Consider the following 22,492-nt stretch of genomic DNA (forward strand, 5'->3'; position numbering starts at 1 on the left):
AAATTAATATTACTGTTTTGAACCTAAAGTGCTATTAACAAAAAAACACTTTTATTGCTGAACAATAGTGCTTATATACATAGTTTTTTTGAGAAAATATCTTACTCCTAACAGCATGTGAAACAAAGAACGGCCTTGTATAAACTGAAAACAGATAGGGAACACTTAGAGGTACATCTAGATCACATTTAAACCATTTAGTACCCACTTACGGACCCTCGTTATGAGGGAAGAGGAATTTCAATTGGAAAGATTTTCGCTCCTCAGGAGATGTGAGATTCTGTCAAGAATAACAAGCTTAAAAGAAATGCAATTTGCATAAGAGCCATGCCACCAAAGATAAAAGTTTCATCTCAGAGTTTTACCTTTAGACTGCTTACAGAGAGCTAATTAACAACAACCCGCAGATGAAAACTAAATTGCTGATGATATATGCCAATTTTGTGTTAAATAGCTTTTTAAAATATCAGGATACCGAGGGCGAAAATAGCCTTGTAGATAAAAAAAATATCAGCGTACAAGTGAGAAAATGATAGAAAGAAAAATAAAAAGCAAGTTTGCATATATTTATAAAACACTCAGCTACTAATTATTATGCAATTTATTGTTGAAGTTCCGCAGAAACAAAGACCAGAAACAAAGACGACAAAAATTAATATTTTTATTACGACATAAAAAACTTTGTTCCTCAATAAAAGGCATCAACTTGCACTATACTAGAAGGCACTAAATGCTTTATGAATTATGTATAAAATCTTTAAGGTTTTTAAATAAATATAACTGGAACATGCAGAAGGAAGTAAATTTAGTTAATACTTTTCTCTTATTTGCATATTTTTGACAGTTGATGGGTTTATGGGTTTGGTATTATGTAAGACTACAATGGTTTATTGTTTCACTTGCAACATGCCAAAATGACCGTGTCATGAATTTTATAGAGAAAAACCAATGGTAATGTGGTTATAATGACAAATGTCTTCATTTTATTTCCGTCATTTTTATACCTACTAAACAATATACATTAGATTTTAATTAAGAAAAGGAAATTATAATTTTTGTGTTTATTTTTTTTGTTCCTATTCTATTGTCAAGTTGGCATTCTGCAAGTCACAATAATTTATAATCCTTAAAGCTTAGGCAATTAAATGACCATTTGGATGGAAATTGAAATGCTTGATGTATTTCCATACCAGAAGTTTTGAATCCAGAAAGGGGGAGGAGTGTAAATTTGCATAGTTAAAAATACATGGAAAGTTTTATGTTTTAATTTAAATGAATTTTTCAAGTTTGATTTGTTTTTAGGTTATTAGTATAAAATTTTGGCAAAAACAAACCAATTTTTTTGTATAAGGGAATTAATATATACTAATTGCTGTCCCCTGAAGTGTCCAGTGGCAAATATTACAAAAATATTCATATTCTAACCTGCTCTATTTGATTGGTCAATCATTGGTTGCACTATTCTTCGCCTTGCATTAATAAACCTGGAAATAAAAAAAATAAAAATTAATTTTTTAACCAATATTATTTTTGCACTGGCCTTTTCTAATTATCAACAAAATAATTTGACTTTGGCCTAATTGTGGACAAACTGTCACTAAGGAATGATTAATGACTGATATACAAGTGAGGCGCCACACAAAAACCAGAGTCTAGATCATCATTTGCCAAGATTTAGACAAATTCTCATTACTAAGGTGACCTCTGACCTCCCCTATCAACCTCAGTACAGATATTTACTTCTAAATTACAACCGAAACTTAGCCAAATTTCACAGTTTATCTTCAAATTGTTGACAAAAGTCTTTAAACCATTCAAAAATGCATTTAATTCATGATAAATGTTTGTTGAGAAATGAAATGGATCAGAGGAGAAGGCTGGTGAAAACATCTTTTGCCCTAAATTACTTCTTTAGAGCCATTAAAAGTTTTTCATGAGATTAAGTTACAAGTTGATGAGCCTTTCGGATTCCTATGCCATTAAATTCCTCATCACCCTGCAGACAACCCTAATGATATTATTCTTCTCATTTTTATTTATTTTTGCTAATTATTCCAATTCCCAGATGTAAATATAGAATTCATGGGGGAACAAACTGCTAAGTAACATGTTGTATACAAAAGCAAACACTACTAGTAACTTTAATATGTAATAAGGCAAGGTTAATTTACACATATGGTTCTACTTTCAATAATCACCAAACTTTTATGCTAAATTCTTAAAATTTCAAAACAAATAGACAACAAACACATGAAAATTCCAAAACTTTTTCAACAAAAACATAAAATTGTTAAAAAAAAAAAAATTGTCCCTATACTTCCCCATTTTTTCCAACCGCTAACAAATTTTTATCTATCTTGTCTAACTATGAAGAAAAACCTTTCTCACATGTTTACAAAATGTTTTGAAATTTTCCAAGTTGATTTGAAGTTTTTCACACCCAAGTTGATTCTCTGCTCATTTGTATGTGATAGATATCAAAGACTTCAAACAGATACTCCAATTACTTAAATAGCTACAACCATTTGAAATCTTCAAAACTTTTACACAGATACAAGTTGAATCTTCTTCATTTAATAACCCATACATATAACATCAAACAAATCAAGCAATTACTCAAATAGCAGTGAAAGTTTGCCTTTTGAACTTATGCATGTTGCATTCCAGATTAATTGTATCATAGAGGGCAATTTAAACGTTGCTTAATGTGCAAACAGACTGCTTGCTTTCTGGTTGTAACAAAGTCAATACTGTGTGTTTACACAATCAGATTCAGAGTCAACACTTGTAGGAGAATGCCTTAATGAATTTGAGGAAGCTGATTAAATCTAAATATTATCTTGTCCAAACTCCCAATATAATCTTCTAGGTCTTTGTTTTCTTAACGAATTTCCACTTTATTTGATATTTGAGATGAGTAAAAGCTTTCTGAGTACTGACTTAAAAAAAATTGGCCTCCTAAATATCTTGTTTATTTTATACTGTATATAATTTGAGAAGAATAAAAGCTTTCCGAGTACCAATTTAAAAAAAAAATGCCCTCCTACTAAATATCTTGTTTATTTTATACCATATATAAAATATCTACTTCGGTTTCTTTAGAAAATTTTAAACTGTAATTTAGATATAAATTTAATAGAGTCATGGTATAATGTAATTAATTCATGGTACACGACACCTTAGAACACTGAAAAAGCAATGGCAATCCTTAGCGTAAACTTGGATCCCAATTTGATACCAATTTCTCTTAATGTGTTCTGTCAGAACTCAAATCAGATTTAGACATTTAAGCTTACATTGTTAGTTATGATAAAATGGGCTACTTCACGGCTTCACTAGGAGAAAATGGACACCAGCTAGCCATTGAGACACTTGTAACTTCTTGTATTCCAATAATCATTTCAACTAATGGAGTCTTAATTAATAAAATGGCTGCCAGCCTGCAACCAGGTCCTGCCATTAGAACTTTTCTTCAAAATTAGCAGTATCTGTTTGTCCCTTGTGAATTTTCTTCCATACTTATTACCAGAGCAAGGTTTTGATGGAAAAGTCAGAAAAATAGTTATTTTTGTGTTTTGTTAAATTATTAAAATCTGATGTCAGATTAGACTGACGGTGTTGGTGTGATCTTCACTTAACATCTACAAGAACCAAATGACAAATGATATTATCATCACAGTACCTTTGTTTCCACCAATCAAATAAACTAATTGCGTAACTATGGGAACAGAATGTTTGTTAAAAAATATATACCTCCATTATCACAAATAGATAATGGAAAAATATTGAACTTGTTTTTTTTTCATAAGTGTTTTGAGTTTGTTGTTTTAATAGTTTAATCAGAGCCATGTTTGTTTTCCAATAAAAGAAACTGTTTTTTTTTCTTTTTCTTTCTCATATTAGTATCCATTATCTCTACGTCTGTTACTCAAGTCAAGAAACTTTCTTCATAATTACAAAAGTACGAAAAAAATGTTTTAAATCTAAATCAGATGGATGATAAGACTGTAAACCGTGGATATCAAAAGGGAGATGACCCATGGTTGTGTGAACCCGACTTTCAATCATCGACCATGTTATGGTTAACGTCAGACATCTGCATACACAATGCAGCTTTTTTGCACCATTAAAAGAAGCAGATAAGTAATTTTCTAATTTAAAAGTCATTTAGTTCAAATCATGCCAGATTAACTTACACAGAATAATAAACCTAACAATTTTTGGCAATTATTTCGAAAGGATGATTGCATTGCATCACAAGAGTATCAAAACTACCACTTAAAAATAGACAGATATTTTAAAACTTGTGGTAAAACAGTCAAAATAGATTAATATTATTAAATAGTTAGGGATCACTTTCTCCATTGACGGGGATAACAAATGTCAATAATACGACACCTTTATCCAAATCTTGTTTTGTTGGACATTTCTTCGTATCCTGCACCACAAACTTGTGTTATTTAGAAATTTAACACCAGCGATTTGACTGATTGATGGTAGAAATATCTTGTTAATGACAAAATGATCAGTTTCTGTGACAGATTACCTGAAACCAAGAACTTGATTGTTTTTGTGACACTTTTGGGCAGGTAAATGGCTATTATAATCAACGGAATACAATGGCTCTGTTATAGATATTTCAATGACCCGTTTTACACTACATTACATTTGCACAAGTTTAAATTACCTATCTAAAGAATGTTAACCTTTTATTTTGTTGTGTATACTAGCAATATTTTAACTTGGGGACAATTTAGATACACTAGTGGGTTACTCATACTATTGTTATCAAACTTGGTAGGGTGACCTCTGAAAAAAGACACTACATGAAATATCTAACTGTACAGTTCTCGATCAAGATAGACGTGATTAATACCTGGCAGAATTTATTCTTTGAACAATTTCAATTAACAGGTGAAAAGTTTAGAAATCAGATCCATAACAAAGTTTATGTATATTTTTTGTTAGGCCAGGTAGGGGAGATAATCGCAATTTTTGTGATCATTCAAAAGCAATTAATCATAATTTGTGACAACTCAGTTTAATTTACCTGAAATAATTTGAGTACATAATAGCTGACAAATTATGAATTGATCAATCTTTTCAAAATGCAATGTACATTTTACAGAGCACAGCGAAAAGAGAAAAAAAATCAAATTTTATTAATTTTTCATAGAATAGAAACCCATAAATCTAGAATATAACGGAGGGAATATTTAATGGGCTTAATGAGCAGATGAAATCAATTACCGCTTAATGAATAAAGAAGGTGGGAATACCCTGTCAATTTCACATGTTCATATCACCAAATAAGACAATTTACCACAACAAAAAGGTCATTTCTCCATAAATGCTCGATAGAAGATTTTCTCCTCTTCATTCTACACGGAGCTAATGTCTAAATAGATCTCGTCAGAATGCCCAGTCATGTGTTAATATCAGATTTTCTCCCCTTACAGCATGCTGCTATCCATTTAGAGAAGAAGACAACAGACTAGGCCTAATGCTATAACCCATGTCATTATCAATTTACCTCTATCTATTGTGTTTTTAATCAAACTTAATGCATATCTAATCTTCTTGATAATTCAAAAATTGGGGTTAAGATTCTCCGCTGGCTACAATATCGATTGTCAGATTTCTCCCTTAGAGGACATTGTAACTAATGGTATAATGCCTTTGTATGTTACATGTAATTCTCTTGTTTATCACAGTCAGATCTTGATTTCCTTTAATTTGCAGAATTTTTTTTTCTATCTTTGATTTTATCGGAAATGGAATACAACAAGTTCCTACAGGTAGACCTTAGAACCACATAAGGGGGCCTGCTTCCTGGATCCTGAAACTGGATACTTAAATCAAGACATCAATATATTAACAAGGCAGTCATTTTATCATTAAATCAACAATTTTACTTTTCAATAGACTTCTTGTCTCATTTAGATATTTACATTTCATTATATATAATTGGCCAACAAATTACTATAATGATTGGTGGAGATTTCACCTTTGACCTTTAATGTATTATTTTGCAATTAAAGCGAAGAATTTTATCTTTTGTTTAGAATTACCCACCCTTGATACAATACTGTGACAAGCGATAAATGAATTATCAAATATATGTTTTTAAACTGCCAATTTGGAGTGTTTCAGTTCTTCTGGCAGGATTATGCATTTTTTGCTAGATAATTCTGACATACCATTAATATTTGTCTTATAAAGATGATTATCAAACCCCACATCTGTATCAAATACTGGCAGACTCTTCATATCATAGATGGAAGCAATATGATTCATACTATTGTAACATTGCTTAAAAAAAAGCCATAGTGGTATAGCTAACAGCTGGAGTCGGCCCCTGCTGCCCTGACTGTATCTATAAAGTGATAAGACTTCACTGCACTTTCTAGCAGCACTTTGCTTCAACCATTATATCTGACATATAAGTGATGGCAGATTTGATTTATTCACTTCCAAATTCACATATATATTCTGACTTTAGGGGTGGCCCAAAATGGTTGACTCATTTATCATACTCCTATTTAAATTTATAAAAATAAATTTTTAAAGATGTATTTTTTTTCTTCGCACTGCCCCTCTTCACCTGCGGCAATTAAACGTTTTTCAAATCTATATATTTCCAAAAATAAATTTTATTACATACAAAAGTCATGATAAAATCTCCTAACAAACAGATAAAACCTGATTTAAGTGCAAGACAAACAGAGTTACTTCCCTTCATATACCAAAAACATTTTTTTATTTCAACTTAAAAATACAATTTCCTCCTCCTCCATGATTAACGTAGATTCAGAAAATAAAATCGACATTAAAGTGATGGTTAAATTTTACAAACTTGACAGTATTGTCTCAAGTTCTGTATTAAAACACATTTTCATTACCATCAAACTTGATGGCAATCATTAAAAGACTGCATTCATGATGCAAATTAAGCCAAGCTTTTATTCACTCTTAGGAAATTTTAAGGTTAAAAAACATTTTAAAAAATATGATTCAATTAGTAAGCAGCCATTTTCGTCATTTGGAACTAAGGAATTAACACCTAAGTGAACTATGATGACTTTCTATAACACATTCATGTTTCAATGTGTTTTATCAACTTCCTGTTGAAATATCCTGGAGCCAAGCACATCATCAACTGCTGAAATGATTGAAGAAAAGAAAATTGTGTGTCGGAATGTGCTAAGTATCAAGATTTGTAAGCTCTGGTAAAATAATCAACATCATGTCGACTAGATCAACATAACACAATATTTTCTGAACCATTAGTTTCATAGATAACACATTTCTGGAAAACTTGTCTTAGGCATGTCATAATCTATATGCCTTCTCCATTCAAACATTAATCTTCTCAAAATAAAAAAAAAATAACACTTTTTATATTGGTAAAACTTGAACTTTCTAATTTTTTTTAACTGGACCTTTGTACTTTTTTTTACTACATTGAATTTAAATTGTTATTTTACAGCGCTATGTCTATATTTTTTTATCATTTAAATTGATACTTTATGGCACAGTTTATTTTTTTTTATTATTCAAATTGTTAGTTTATGAAATGAAAAGTGCTCCTACAAAACACATAAAATTATGGCACATGCAGGTAAATTTTACCTGAATTTTAATTATATTTCTTATTTCCGAAGACAGAAAAAAAGTATGGTCGGAGTGATTCTGTTGTAATTATTATGTATTTTACTATGGAAATTCAGCTCGCTATCCAGGTTGTCGTGCAAAGCAAACTCCTGCAATCTAAGTGGAAAAGCTTGCACACATTAATGAATTTAATATAATTTTTCAATTAAGTAGTCGGTTTTTATAAGTTCAAAAAGTGGGTGTAATTTCGCTCTAAGATGCCATTAAATTCTCATTACTTCATCAAGAAATAACAGGAATTTTTATCTAATAATAGCAAGATCTAATCCAAGCGCTAGTCTCGTTTTCTCCAGCTGTCCAAATCGTATGCTATTGAGAAAATACAATTTCCGTGTGCTTGTTATCCAAATGACTTGGCCAGCAAAGGACTTTAGGCTAAACATTAAAGAAAAATACCCTGTTGTTAGTATTGATATCAAAATTGTCTTCTTTAAATGAGCATTTGTATTACAAAAGCTGTGATTATCACGCCTGGAAAATGGACAATGATAAAAGAGGCCTAATTATCTCTTGCAGAGGGGGAGGGTCAGCCAAAATATATTAAAATGACAAGTGACAAATAGCCACTTTTTGTCCCAAAAACTACAAGCATCAGACTAACAATTAACTCGGTCATCTTAAAAACATTCCGGTATAAAGAAAAGTCAATAGCTGGCCATTTAAAGTTACAATCTCAGAAAAAGCTGCAGGTTTCCTCCTTTCTTCTCACCTTCTCCATAATTTTCTTTCGATACAATCGGGTTACGTTACAAAAGGAAATTACCTTCATTTGTTCATGTCTGTCTTCCGACGCAAATATCAAAATTCTTCGATCACGTCTTTCATACTATTACCAATTCAATACAAGTTGTGATTAAATTTCACAAAATATTAGCAATTAAGTAGGTCGTAATTTAGGAAAAAACTATATTGTAATTTTGTTTGGTGCAATTTTTATGGTTTTATAATGGGTCAATGATATGAAAAGGTATTTTTCAATAGTGGTTTCCTAATTTCCATTTAGTCTATAGGTTCCACTTGAGGGTAATATGAAATATATTTTAATAATTCATCACCTTAAAACTTCAATATAACTGACAACATGAATAAATTCATAAACGAGAGGGCTGGAGCAAGCACAATCAAATTCTTACTTTCAAATTTCGAGAGAACGGCTGACTGAACACTACCCTGTTTAAAATGCGTTTTCTTGGTTAATAAATGTTTTTCTTTTCTTTAAATCATTTACTTTTCAAAACACTGATCAACTCCTAGAAATTAAATAAACTTGTGATATACATTAAGGGACTTCAACTGTATTAATTTGACAACTGTTGAAGAGAAAAATTGAAAATAATGATTTTATGGCTGGCTTGTTAGTAGGCCAAGCATCTCCCCTATTCATTAAAGACCCTGTCAGTCTTAACCCCATCACAAAAGTCAAAATATCATATGTAACAAAGCCACTCAACCTTTTAGCATTTTTGAAATATGGGATAATAATGAGCGGAGAAAAACAACTGTTTATTACTGATGAATACAGTAGTAGGGAGAGAATGTAAACATTAGTATAAGTCCATATGGAGCAGAGAGCTTGATCCAAAAGATTATTAAACTGATTTGAAAATACTTAATCTGACTAGATGAGAATTTCCAAGACATGCGTGTGTTATTTAATGAGACGATTGCGTGCTGTGGCACAATCACCGACTATCCAGCTAATACTTGTGAATACATACGACAATTCCGTCTTTTCAACATTTAAGAGGATCACATGGTGTAGAGAATTTCAATCGTCAATTTTATGAATGACATGGCATCAAATAGAGACACCTTGAGAAGAATATACACAATAGAATTATATTTGATATGATAATCATGGTTTTGTTCGTGTATTTCCCCTATCATCACGATCATCTCTGGATACAATAACTGATACATGATCGTCATAACTCCACACGCCTTTTTAAATCATCAAGACACAAGGTAGAATAACAATACTACAGAGAGAGAAACAATAGTATACAACTGCAAAGTCTATCTACATCTTTGTATACCTTCGCCACCCGCCATGTTTAAACTGAATGTCAATTCTCGATCTTTACTGTCCTTAGATTTAACTTCCTCCGGTGGACATTAATCATTGCTGTGTAAAACTTATCAACCTTTTTTCTTACAAAATGTCCTATTAAATGTTGTTAAAATGAGAAATATGTGGAAAATAGCTAGTGAATCCTATTAGAGTCCATTGGGATCCAGATTACCTCTCGCTTCAAACAAAGGCAATTATTGGCCTGCTTCTTAAACTCAGTTATACTGGAAAAATCTTATTGCTGTGGATTAAATCTCACTAATTTCATTCTCGGAGATTTTATAATATTCCGTCTCCATATGAAGATTACAATACAGCGATAATGTCTTTTCTGGTGTTTTTGTGGGGATAAATGACAGATTTTCTGCTTAGTTTAACGCATTCAGACATCCTTGGTATAGGTTAGGTAGCCATTGTTTCTCTCTATCTTGACGGATTATGGATTTTCGATTTATGTAGTCCCCTAGAAATTTCTTAGTGATCATGATTATGGCCAAATCTATGACCACAAGTGTGTAATATCTCAGTTCGAAGAATCACTTAATAAATATCTCTATGTATATAGCGATCTATCGGTTAATATTAAAAATCTGATTGTTTGTAACTATAGTTGCCAAAAATATTCTAAAAATGTTTTTACTTCAAATTTAATAAAACCTTTCTGAAATTTGAAATTATTCTTTTAATAAATTTGTTTAAATATTTCTAATGCATGATGTTGTCACAAAAAATTAAATTTGAAAGACAAATTATTACATATATATACCATGTATGACAAAAGATTCGCTGACAAGTATTATTTTTACCTACAACAAATTGTTAGTGAAAGAATATATTCATAGGATTTTCATGTTGATCTTTTCCTATTTGTTTTTTTTTTCCTGTATTGACCAAAAAGGTTAGAAAATCTTGTAAAAGATAAAATTTTACATTCAAACAGTTAGGTATGCATCAATGGCCTCGGGAAAAACATCTCAACTTAAAGATATTTATAAAATTTGTTTTACAAATTAGCCTAGCGTAAAACGTGAACTGAATAATCACAGTAAAGCCGTATGTTTTTCCTCGGCTTGTTGGAAAGAGCATATATTGTCTAATACATGTATACACTACATCATTTAAAACAAAACTGCACAAATCTTATGTAACTCAGACAAAAAGTTATCTGTTTCTAAACGGGTAAAGGCGAAGAGGATTTCTTTGTTTTCTTATGACAGCATGTCATGTTGTGATGGATTTCATTTCTCAAATTTACATTTAAAATGTTACATTGGAGATCCCGGTACAATCTGATAAACCTAGTTGAGATATTATTTCACTATTTTATCAATGAATCAAATTTCAAGCTAAAAAAATCGAGCTGAAAATTACTTAATTGACGTAGATAATTATAGGGTTATTAATACCCCTGTAAATCTAGGTTGGGTTTAAAAAAGATTTTAAAGTCTTTCACTTATTGAAATTTGAATAACATCTATGCACACCAAAATGCTATCAAATAGTCATTTATAAAAACCCAAATTAAACTTGTACCAGATTCTTATATCAACCGCGGAACTCGAAGTTTAAGCATGTTCAGAACATAGACAAAGCAATTATAGAGTAAGTACCAGTTGGGCAGGGACCCAATCTGGGTCTTGTTTAATGTAAAGAATTCTTTTTTGATAAATATTGTATTTCTGGACGTTTTATGTATACTGTAAAGTATTTACCTACTTTTGATTTCATGGTTGTTTGCACCAAAAGACAGGGGGTACCAAAAAAAATAATTGCCTAGTAACTGATTAGACAAAATAAATTACTTAAGTTAGGGATGGCTCTTGAAACAAATTAAATATTGCAACTACTAAGATGTAGGAAATTGTTTAGAAATAAGTAATTTATCTGAAATATAATACGGCATGATAAATGTAGAAGGAAATCAAATGTTTCAGTTATAAAAGACATCAAATCCCCGAAATTAATGGATACTTAAGTTATTATATACAAGTTATACTGTTATCGGTGCTAGAAAATTAGTTTTGATGTTTTCCTGTAGGTAAAATTAACTGTAGGCATAGCAAACTTATCTTAATTAACTATACTATTTGTCAAAACATTTAGTTGCTGCAGATGTTCCACTTATACAGTTCCTATGATGGATGGCTTTATATCTCCCCTCCCCGTGTTGTGTAATGAAATATTTAGTTTACTCCACAACCATTGAAAACATTCATCTGTTAAATATCCCCTTTTGTTCCACAAAGATTTATCAACAAACAACATTAAACAGACATGGCCTTATCACGACTATGAAACAATATGCAGGCCAGCACTAACAATTTAATTACACTAAAATTTGGTTTCAGTGACCTTATTTACCACTACATATATGTGGAAGTAGGTCAAAAATCAAAATGTCAGAAAACCTTAACAAGTTCTGGGATTAGAAAAGCTGTCACCAAAACAAATAATATAAATTGCATAAATTCAATATTCAGTGTTATTTTTAAAGTACATGTATTAAAATGTTGATAATAACAAGTACTTTTATTTTACATTCAGAGTCATCCGATTCCGACCTCTACTGGTAGGTCAAAAAGAGGAAAAGGATCAAGGGAAATAACTATTTAGCAGATATTATGCAATTTCTATGTTGTGAGTAATTCAATCCTGCCTTTCATATGATCTAAATAAAAGCCAGTGTCAGTGAAAAGAAAAAAAATCTACACTGATGAATATTTAAAATCTGAACATCTAATATCCGTATTTAATCTCATTAAAGTTTACAAAGTTTAAATTTGAAATCCATATCTAAAACGAACAAAGGCGGAAACCTTTAAATCAATCTCCTTTATCAAAAGAAAGTAGAATTGGAGGGGAGGAGTCGTGCACAGAGAGGGTGTGGTTGCTTTAATAGACTGTTCAAACAGATCCCTTTACTTATTACAGAAATTACAGAGCTGTGTATATATGTTTTGTATAATTGGTAAACATTGGTCTTTGTGTTATGTTTAAGTAACAGCCAAATACACGGCATTTAAAAAAATCTGAGGAAAATATAGATACACAAATGAATAGAAAAGAGATTTGAGGTGGTTCGTGCTTGATTACACTTTAATTCGGAACACATTTCTTAAAGGAAATGAACAGGAAAGGTAAAGATCCATTTTACGGCTAATCATGATAACCCTAAACATAACCAGCGCTATAGCCTCCACATGAAAAGGAAGTCAGCCAGTTAACAAACTCCGAAAAAGCTTGTTTTTTTAACCCAAGGCAGTATTTCTATAATTAGTTTACTAGACCATAACATTTATTCAAAATACACATAATAGGTTAGCTCGAAGAATTCTTTCTTCAGATCGGGTCTAGCTATGAATGTTTAAACACTATACTACATTATTATGGTACTGCTGAGTGAAGGAGTTAGCCTTTGTTAGTATTTTCTGCCATGAATTTTTAGAATAATCACAGGCATGGCTCATTGATTTCCGCGACAAAAGAACTTGCATAAATGGCCATACATGGATGAGATTGTAAATTGATAAGTGCCAAGATACCCTATTCTGCCGATTTTTATCTCGTCTGGTGAATTATAAATCAGATCACCCCGGAGAATTGTGCTTATATAATGTACAGCAGTATCAAAAACCCATTCACTTTTCCTATTTCTCTTTTATTCTCTACCCGGTACCATTTTCCAATAAAACTCTTAAATTTTCTATACATTATTCAATTACTTTCATGCACTTTGGATTTGAAAAATAGGCAGATATCATCAACATTTTCTCGTAATAATCAATATTTAAAAATAACAATTATTATTGAATTTATGCAACTCATATTATTTGTTTGGGTGATAGAGTCCCGCCAAATGATTAAATATCGTGATAGTGGCGTCAGTTTTAGGGTCAGTCAATAATCAAAATCGGAGTTTAATACAGAGATTTTATCGTGTAATATTATACCTGCTTTAGTACAATCCGACTGGCTATAATCTGATCAAACTTTCATTTACTTCTTACATTGGTAAAGAAAACAATGAATGCTCTGCCAGGGCTTTCACACGATATTCAACCCACATCAAGGGCCAAGGGTTAGGAGTTTTTTGTTAATACTATACAAAACCCATGGGACGTGTCTAAAAGAATTGTCATATTTATGTCTTCCAATTCCCACCTCTATTGAAAAGTCAAAAAGTGAAATTTATTGTAACTTACAATAGGAGTGTCATTCGATCACCGTTTTGCCTTACAAATATTACACTCATTTTACTTATATTTAATAAATCATTTCAAGAATTCCAAACAATGACTTTCAACTTTCCTTTCGAAATACTCTGAATGCCTCCTTCACCAAATTTGTATCTAAACACATTCATTTTATCGTTAAAAATCTTAAAAATAAAATTAGCGTTCCAACTTCAAGTCATCCAAACATAATATGTAAATCTGTCTTCATACCTATCTCGTACATTTATATTTGAGAACATGTTCACTCTGATATCCCATGTTTATAAATTTTTGTTTGGGTTAAATTTAGATCTTTAAATAGACAGCTGAAAAAAGGAGATGAAAAATAAATAGTTTAGAGATAGTATCACGATGGTAAGGTTAATGGGGTACAGAAATTCAGCCCCAGCCAAGATTGAAAAACTTGAGAGATCCTGATCGAGATAGCTTTCAGTAGGTGATAGCTATCTCCCACACTATGTGTGACCAGTTACCACCATCAAGCAAACCCAGTGAACATGATCCGATACAGGTAAAAAATTCTATAATCACGTTCGCCATTTTTTTATGAAGTCTTTGTGCCAAGATAATCCTATTTAGTAGAAAATAGCTACAAACCCCAAAATCAACAAATCGTACAAGCTTGTGATTTTCATTTAAATTTTCAATGAAAATGAGCATAATTTGTACGCTTGACTAAAGGGAGATAAACCACCCATCACGGTAACGATTAATCTTATTAGTTCTGATAGGATTATATATACCCCCTATCATACCTTACAACAAATAGATTGTCTCATTCACCTCAAATTTGACAAGAAAACATTTAACCAACAAAAGTTTTGACAACTTATGTTGTAAATACCATTGATAGGGGGCTTAACTGACAGGGTGAAAACTTGAAGATGTTTTGAGAAGGCAGACGGCTGTGTCTTTCACAGCATGCTTAGGAGACATGATAGCTTCAAGTTGGCAATTCTTTAACACCTCCAAAATACTTTTTTACAAGGTAATTTGCTGCCATTTGCCAACATGTTAAAAGTCCATCATGAAGCTGATGTTTAGCACAAGGTTAACGTGGGTGAACAGAGCTTCGATCAGGATGTCACCTGGTAGAAAACAGCAATTTCATGCTTGAGATCTACTTGTAATGCAACTGCTGCCAAAATAACAGGCCCAATAGAAATAAAATGCTTTACCACATCAACTGACAGACATATCAAAATACCTCGTAATAAATCTATAACCTATTAACTAAGGATAATCTACTGCAGGGGGTAAAATGTTCCAGAGACAAAAAAAAAATGTCAAAACTACAATGAATGATGAAAAGTACAAGACGACTCTGAAGTATTTACACATTACTATAATTTCATTAATAGTATTCTCTACTCCAAAACAGAAACAAACATCAAGGGAGACAACTAATCAACTTTTGATTTTTTTTTGTTTACTTTGTTTTATCAAAAATTTAATTTCATGAATTTGTTTGAAATACTTTTTATTTTTAAATCTTTTCCTTTCTTTTTTAATAAAATTAAATGGCTGTCAATTTATTTTCTAAACAGAAATTGTGACATTTGGGAGTTTTGAAGTTTGATTCTAAATTCTGTTTCATATTAAGATTTATGAGTTGACTTACCAATTATTTACTTGTAAAATTGTCAGCCCTGTTTCTTGAGCTAATTGTTTCTTTTGTTCTTCTGATGGGTAGGGATGCTGTAAAAAATAAAAGAAATGTAATATATTTCTCAAATTCTGAAAAAAATTATTACAGCACAATAAGTGCTATCATTTATAAAATAAATTAATAAACCTAAAGCCCATGTCAGATTAAATGTGCTAGAAAACATGCTGAAAAAACACCAATTCCTAAAGTGATGGAAAACATTGCAATTGTCATGATAAAAATAAACAAAACAAAAACTCATTAAAAATAAAATGTAGAGTATTTTTCATTGCATACACCTATCAATCAAAAATAGTACAGAAACCCTCATAAAATGTGACAGTAAAAAGTGGAAAAAATGTCAGTTATATCCCAAAATTTAGCAGTTTAATTGGCACAATATTGCAACATATGATTAATGACAACGACATGTATTCAGGTTAATGGCAGTATAGACTGCGGGCATGATGGAGTACCCATCATGTGACCTCTGACCCCAATGTTTGTCCCACTGGAATATCACTGTTCCAAAACATGTCAATTCAACTGCAATTGAAACAAAATAAATTCTGTACTAGACTGAACTCGTCCTTTGGGAGCTCTTCACCAAGTTAGCAAAACACCATTACCCAGCACATACACTCCGACTCATTTTAAAATGAATGGTAATTATATTAAACCTTTGACAATGTTCAAATCTAACTACACTTATTTAAATGGAAATTGATCTATATGTGTTGATCTGAAGGTCGGAAGGTCTCAAGTCTTCAACTTAAAAATTCTTATCAGACTATGATCTTCCCTAAAATAACTAACTTTATGTCTCCGATCAGTGAAAGTTTTAAAATAGTTGTTTTTAAGATTTATTTTTTATCGGCTAATGATAAAAATTCATAACTATTTTTTATGTCTTTCAATACCAACGTTATTGTTAAGTTTCCTGATAAGCTTGTTTGTTGCTTGTAGAAAGATGCCTTTCAATACTGAAATTGGAATTCGGCAAATTTTTCAATTAGACGAGCAATATTTGTTTCTAACGTGAACCATACTTATTTAATGAAAATTGCAGCTCTGGAACTTCAGACTTCAGAAAATAGAATGTTTAAAATGTCAGTTTGATAAATGAATGTTTAAAAGTTTGGATGAATCTATTGCTAATTATGACCAATTGGTAAAAGTCTAGCACAAAAGGGAAACAATTTGGTAGAAAAACATGTAATTTTGTTGCGATTTTCATGCCAATTTGGACACCAATGACTTGAGAATGGTGTTAATAATACGAGAATGTCTCATATTCTTCGTTTAATGACACCTCCTGTCAGACCGACATGATTTACTTCCCCTTGTCAAAACCTTAATTTACAGTGTCTAAGCTCAGCCCCCTGACCCTTCCATTAGGTATAAGACGCAGTATTTTAACAGGACCTTATGTAATTAGGCAATTCATCAATACTACCAAAAGAATTTTACAAAATATACAATTATTTTCCCATTCTGTAATTTCGTTAGAAGGTAAATCAATTGTTAAATGGATAATTCTTCCCATGTAACTGATCACCTAAAATCTAACAAACAAAAGATCATCTTGAGAAAGTCAGTAAAATTTTACATCAATAAAAGTAGACAGCAGAGCTTACATTAATGTTTACGTACTTTTCTAAAGAAAATGTTTATATTTAGAACTAATTTAAATTTACATTCTGAGGTAGTCCCCATATTTAGAACTAATTTACATTCTGAGGTAGTCCCTATTTGAAAGTAAAAGCATGTGCATTACTTCAACGCATATGCTGTCCCATAAATGAGTTTTTCTTTGGCCCATAAACAAAGAGCTATGCTAATCTAATATCAATACCTAAGCTGTCACGGTCAAGTGTCTGATCATTTATCAACACAAAGCTGTGGGTCTGGTGTCAAATGACCCATGATCACCATAGACAATGGTCAGTTACAATGGTCAACACTTGTGGAAACCAACAGATTTGGACATTTCTAAAGATCAGTGGATTTTAATTCAAGTGTCAGGACTGATGTTTTGTAACCAATTTTACAGGACATTACAAAAGAGAGCCATCAAGATAGGCAAGGGAATTCACGCCTGCTTCCTAATGTCCCCAGTACAAAATGCTTCAATGAAGTTAATTAGAGCAACAAATTAAATTAAACCTGGTATTTCACTGTTAAAAACTGGTCATTTCCAACAAGATGAAATTAAAACTGATCCATCAAATTCTAATTCCAATTGAACTTTTAATAAAATCAATTTATCAGTCTAACTTGTCTTTTTTGAGAAATTAGTTTTAATTTCAGGAAATAAAGCATTTATAAAAAAAAAAATAGAATTCTGAAAAATTCAGATTATTTTTTAAACTGATATCCAATATATTTATTAATTTGAATACAAAAGTGAGGTAAAAAATAATTTATAAATATTTCAGGGTAAAAATCTTATTTTTTGCAGAATGTTTTTATTGCCCCCATCTTGATAACGCTGCAGAAATATCAGAGCAATTTTCCTCCCACTGATGTAATAAAGGAAACGAGAGAGTAACTTTTCTGAAAAAGTAGACAAAAATGACAGCTGAAATCAAGTCAAATAAGAAACATCATATTGAATCAATTTTTGTTGAGGCTAACCTAATCAGCTGGTTTGCAAAATAACCATACTTAATTGGAAAATTTGGAAATTTGCTTTATTAAGTTCTATAGATCACCCATGTAGAATTGATCATATGATGAATCGGATGCTTGCGGAGTCACCTATCGTTTTAGATCAGCCACAAATTCGCTGATTGAATTATTTCTTGATAAATAAATATCCATTTCGTATGAAAACTAGTTAAGTGGGTAAATTAAATCTCCACTGGGTTTCAATCTAGACGAAAAACTATATTAATGAATTTGAAAATTAGTGAATATTGTTTGATTAAATTCATATTTCAATTGTAATCAAATTTCAATTCCAGAACCAATGTTCTACTTTTCATCACCCGATTTTTTTAGTCTTTGTCAACAAGAATGACGATTTGTGGTAATATAAATAACTTAGAGCAATTAAAACACAGTAAAAATAAAGTGATCCTACAGGGTATGCCAGATACCATTACAAAATAACCGATTAATTTATGTAGTACTATTAACCCATTCTACATTAAACCTCCGTTTCTCATTAACCTTTGTCCCTCACGCTTTTGGGGGACGGGATATCATCATTTAGGACACAATAGTTTAAATCGTTCGTCTTTATATGGTCTGTCACCCAATGGTACACAGTCATAAAGGACAGAATTTCATGTGTGAATTTTGATACGGACATAGCAATGCATATTGAATAGTTTCTCGTCTCAGTGTAAAATGCTCCATACCATGAGAAATCAGATAGCCTTCCTTTTGTTCAAAATGGTAATTATTAGAAAATGAAGATTTCTCCTTAAACAACGAACAAGAATATTCATTTTGCCTCTTGAATAAATAGTGAAAATTATACATCAATTTCAAGTCTGATTTTGCATCAATTTTCTTCCAGATTAAAAGGTTAATACTTTTGTTTGTCGATTGTTAGGGGGTTGATGAAAACGTCCAAATCTTCCGATCGGCAATGACAGTTTTGAGATATGATTAGGTAGCTCATTTTTGTTTAGGTCTTAGTCGAAATCTCTATTATCCCAATAGATAAGTTGCCAATGTTTAATTTTTTCCTCGTTTTTTTTTTTGACGAAGCCTTAGCTATGCTAAGATGAGGATCAGTAACTCCAAATTAACATATGTCGGAAAGTTATTTTTTAGATGGGAACCAATAAGAGAAATTTGTTATTGGGGGATTACATATGATACGATATGATATCATTCAATTATAACCATATATCCATCTATCAATACACACACATTCCCTTTCATCACAGTTATGACAAGATTCATTAGCGTAAATATCTGGGGGATGAAGGCTTCTAATCATTGTTAAATACCTCTGCTTTCATCAAAATATCTGCAAGCCCTCCTCAGATAGATCTGAGACTTGATAGCTGGTAAAGATTACCCCCTTATTTCACTCGCTCATTTGTCAAAACTCATACAACAAAAAACCAACATTATTTCTAATGGATAAGGAGGATACCACTTTTTTACAATGATGTTATGAAATATATGTCGAAAACGTGCTGCGATTCTTGAGTATGTTAATTACACATCATAACTTGATATGTTTTTTAGTACATCTCATTCTTGCCTTGGCCAATAGATGGTAAATTCTGATCAAATCACACAAGTATGCACTACGATGGATTTGTTTTTATCTACACATTTTTTCGCCATTTAATTACTTCCCCTCTAATAAAGCCTGACAGTTACTGCATGTACTTTTCTATTGTACTTTATCTATGACTAAGTCTATAACATTGAAGATTATCTTATTATTATCATCCACTAAATACTTCTGCAGCAGAAATTATCCCAAAATCTGCTAAAACCATAGTTTTACGAATTTACTGAATGCAATAATGTACTAAAATGGTGGCTCTGTTTTGGACTATTTTACCAAATTTCATAAAGTGCACTAGGAATAGTAATCAATCCATAGTATCTGGAAAGCTTTGCAGTCCGCAATTAAAGTATACAAGCAATCTACTGACATTAATTACTTATATTTACTACTAATCAACTAGTTAAAGTCAACTGTACACTAAAGGGAGACTACTTACAGTTAAATGATGAAATAACCATGCTCTCATGACATTTGTAGCAGCTTTAGGGAATATTCCTCTTTTTTTCTGTCGCTTTGACCCCGTTCTGTCTTCTAATTCTTCATCTGCAGTACCCTCTCCTGACCCTACACTATTGTCTAAACCATCACCTACAAATAAACAATGACCAATTAATTTATTAGGTCAATTAGGCTAGCCAGCTGGTTGGAATTGTTTTCACTCCATGCAAAATTATTAAGAGTTATCTCCCCTTCTAATGAAACTGTTAAATAACTACAGCTAATTGTAGATATATAACTATATAAATATCTTTTTCAATTTTCACGGAATGTGAATTATAATTGTCCATCAATATTTTTGATTTTACGCCATAAAACACTAAATCAAAAGCTGATACAGGGTGGTCATTGATATTCAGGGGAAATTACTCTAGCATGACAACATTAATTTTGACAACCTATTAATTCACATTTATAAGTGAAGTAATATCAGTACAAAATATTATAATTTTGAAAAAAGTACAAAAAACATTTATTCAAAAGAGAACATGGTGTAATTTTCACTTTGAATTTGCATATAAAGTACTCTACCGCACATATTATATACCATCCTTGGTTATTTTAATGAAAAATATTTGAAAAGAAAAAAATATTTTTCAACACCTCACCTGTTATGGTTTTTTATTAAACCATCAGATATGAAATCCAAGGATAACGACACCCGATATTACAGCAACAAAACCATACCTAAATTACTTCATTAAATGCTCTTAACTACTACCGATTATAAGCTATGAAAATTACAAAAATGTTTGTAACATAGATAACTGGAATTAAATTAATGGAAGCCCACATAAAACCACTCAAACTGTTTAAAAAAAAAGATCACTATCTGTCTTTAAATAAAACATAACTCCCTTAAACTTCATAGTGAATGAAATATAATAAGCCACCATTAAATAAACCATGCCAGAAGTGTTGATTTCTTGATCAGTTTTAATTGCTGGTCCTTCACACAAATTTAATTTCATTACTTCTAAAATTCCCACAATTTAAAAAGGTTAACTGGTTTACTTTAATTTCAAATGATTTTGATTGAGACTATTTACTTACAATGTTTCACTCTCACTCTCCTTTATATGCATGAACTTCTTGCAACTGGACATTAAAAAATGTACAATCACTCATTAATTTTTGTAAGGAAGGTTTATAAAATATTGCCCCAAGATGTCTCACTTTTTTTTTAAGCATATATTTGCTTTTAAAACATGCTATTTCTCAAAACAAATATGCAAATTCATTTTCTTTAAAAAGGACTAATTACTCATTAGGTAAACCACATATTAGTAACAATGCATAGCCCTGCACAACAATTAAACAAGGTTGAGTGAGAAGTAGGCTTTTTATTTTTAACCTAGGCACTTGCTACTTTCTTTTTTCCCCAATCGTAAAACCTTTTATTTATTATAAGCTATAGATATATATATATATACAATTAAAGAGAAAATATTTCAACATCACTCCAAAACATCTGTAAACTCACAGAGGAATGTAAACACTAAATATTTCAAATAACAAGTACAACCTGCTTTCAACAATAGATGCTTAATTTATTTTGAGAAGAATAGATAGTTCTGAAAATTTAGATAAGAGACTATTTTGCACATTAGATGACAGTAATGCCAGAAAGTTTTAGATTCAATAATCATATTTTCCACATCAGGCCGCCAATTTAATTATAAGCACAAGCAGTGTATGAATGATCACAAATTAATTGGAATCCATTTCTAATCAAAATAAATTGGATAGAGGCTTCTCCAAAGTCTAGCTACAATTTTTCAGAATAATCCAATCAAAATAAAAGTTTTCTACAACAAAATGATAGAACGATGATAAAGAATTGCTTGAACAGCTTGGCAAATACAGACGACACTGATACCATCTAAAGACCAACACAAGACAATAGTTATGACAATGGGTATGAAAGAAAAAAACAATGATACCATCTTAAGACCAACACAAGACAATAATTAGAACAATGGGCATGAAATGAAAAATAAAAGACAAACAGTTTCCTCGGCCTGAACTGTTAATGTAAAACTTTAAGATCATCGGAAATGACTATGATGTGGGAAGGGAAAAAAAACTCTCCAGAAAGGAAATGC

The 22,492-nt window shown here is 31.2% G+C and overlaps 1 protein-coding gene across 4 annotated transcripts in view; it reads right to left on the reverse strand.

Moving 5' to 3' along the window:
* Positions 1-22,492, reverse strand: part of LOC143069060 (homeobox protein Meis1-like) — a 66,114-nt gene that overhangs the window by 2,725 nt on the left and 40,897 nt on the right. For all 4 annotated transcript variants that reach the window (XM_076243493.1, XM_076243494.1, XM_076243491.1 and 1 more), the window contains 3 exons: positions 20,326-20,477; positions 15,602-15,678; positions 1,426-1,484 (listed from right to left, as the gene is read on the reverse strand). In XM_076243493.1, the coding sequence (XP_076099608.1) occupies positions 1,426-1,484; positions 15,602-15,678; positions 20,326-20,477 (288 nt within the window). The remainder of the gene's footprint in view (positions 1-1,425; positions 1,485-15,601; positions 15,679-20,325; positions 20,478-22,492) is intronic.

This window comes from Mytilus galloprovincialis, chromosome 3, assembly GCF_965363235.1.
Source record: "Mytilus galloprovincialis chromosome 3, xbMytGall1.hap1.1, whole genome shotgun sequence".
In the NCBI taxonomy this organism is placed as follows: Eukaryota; Metazoa; Mollusca; class Bivalvia; order Mytilida; family Mytilidae; genus Mytilus; species Mytilus galloprovincialis.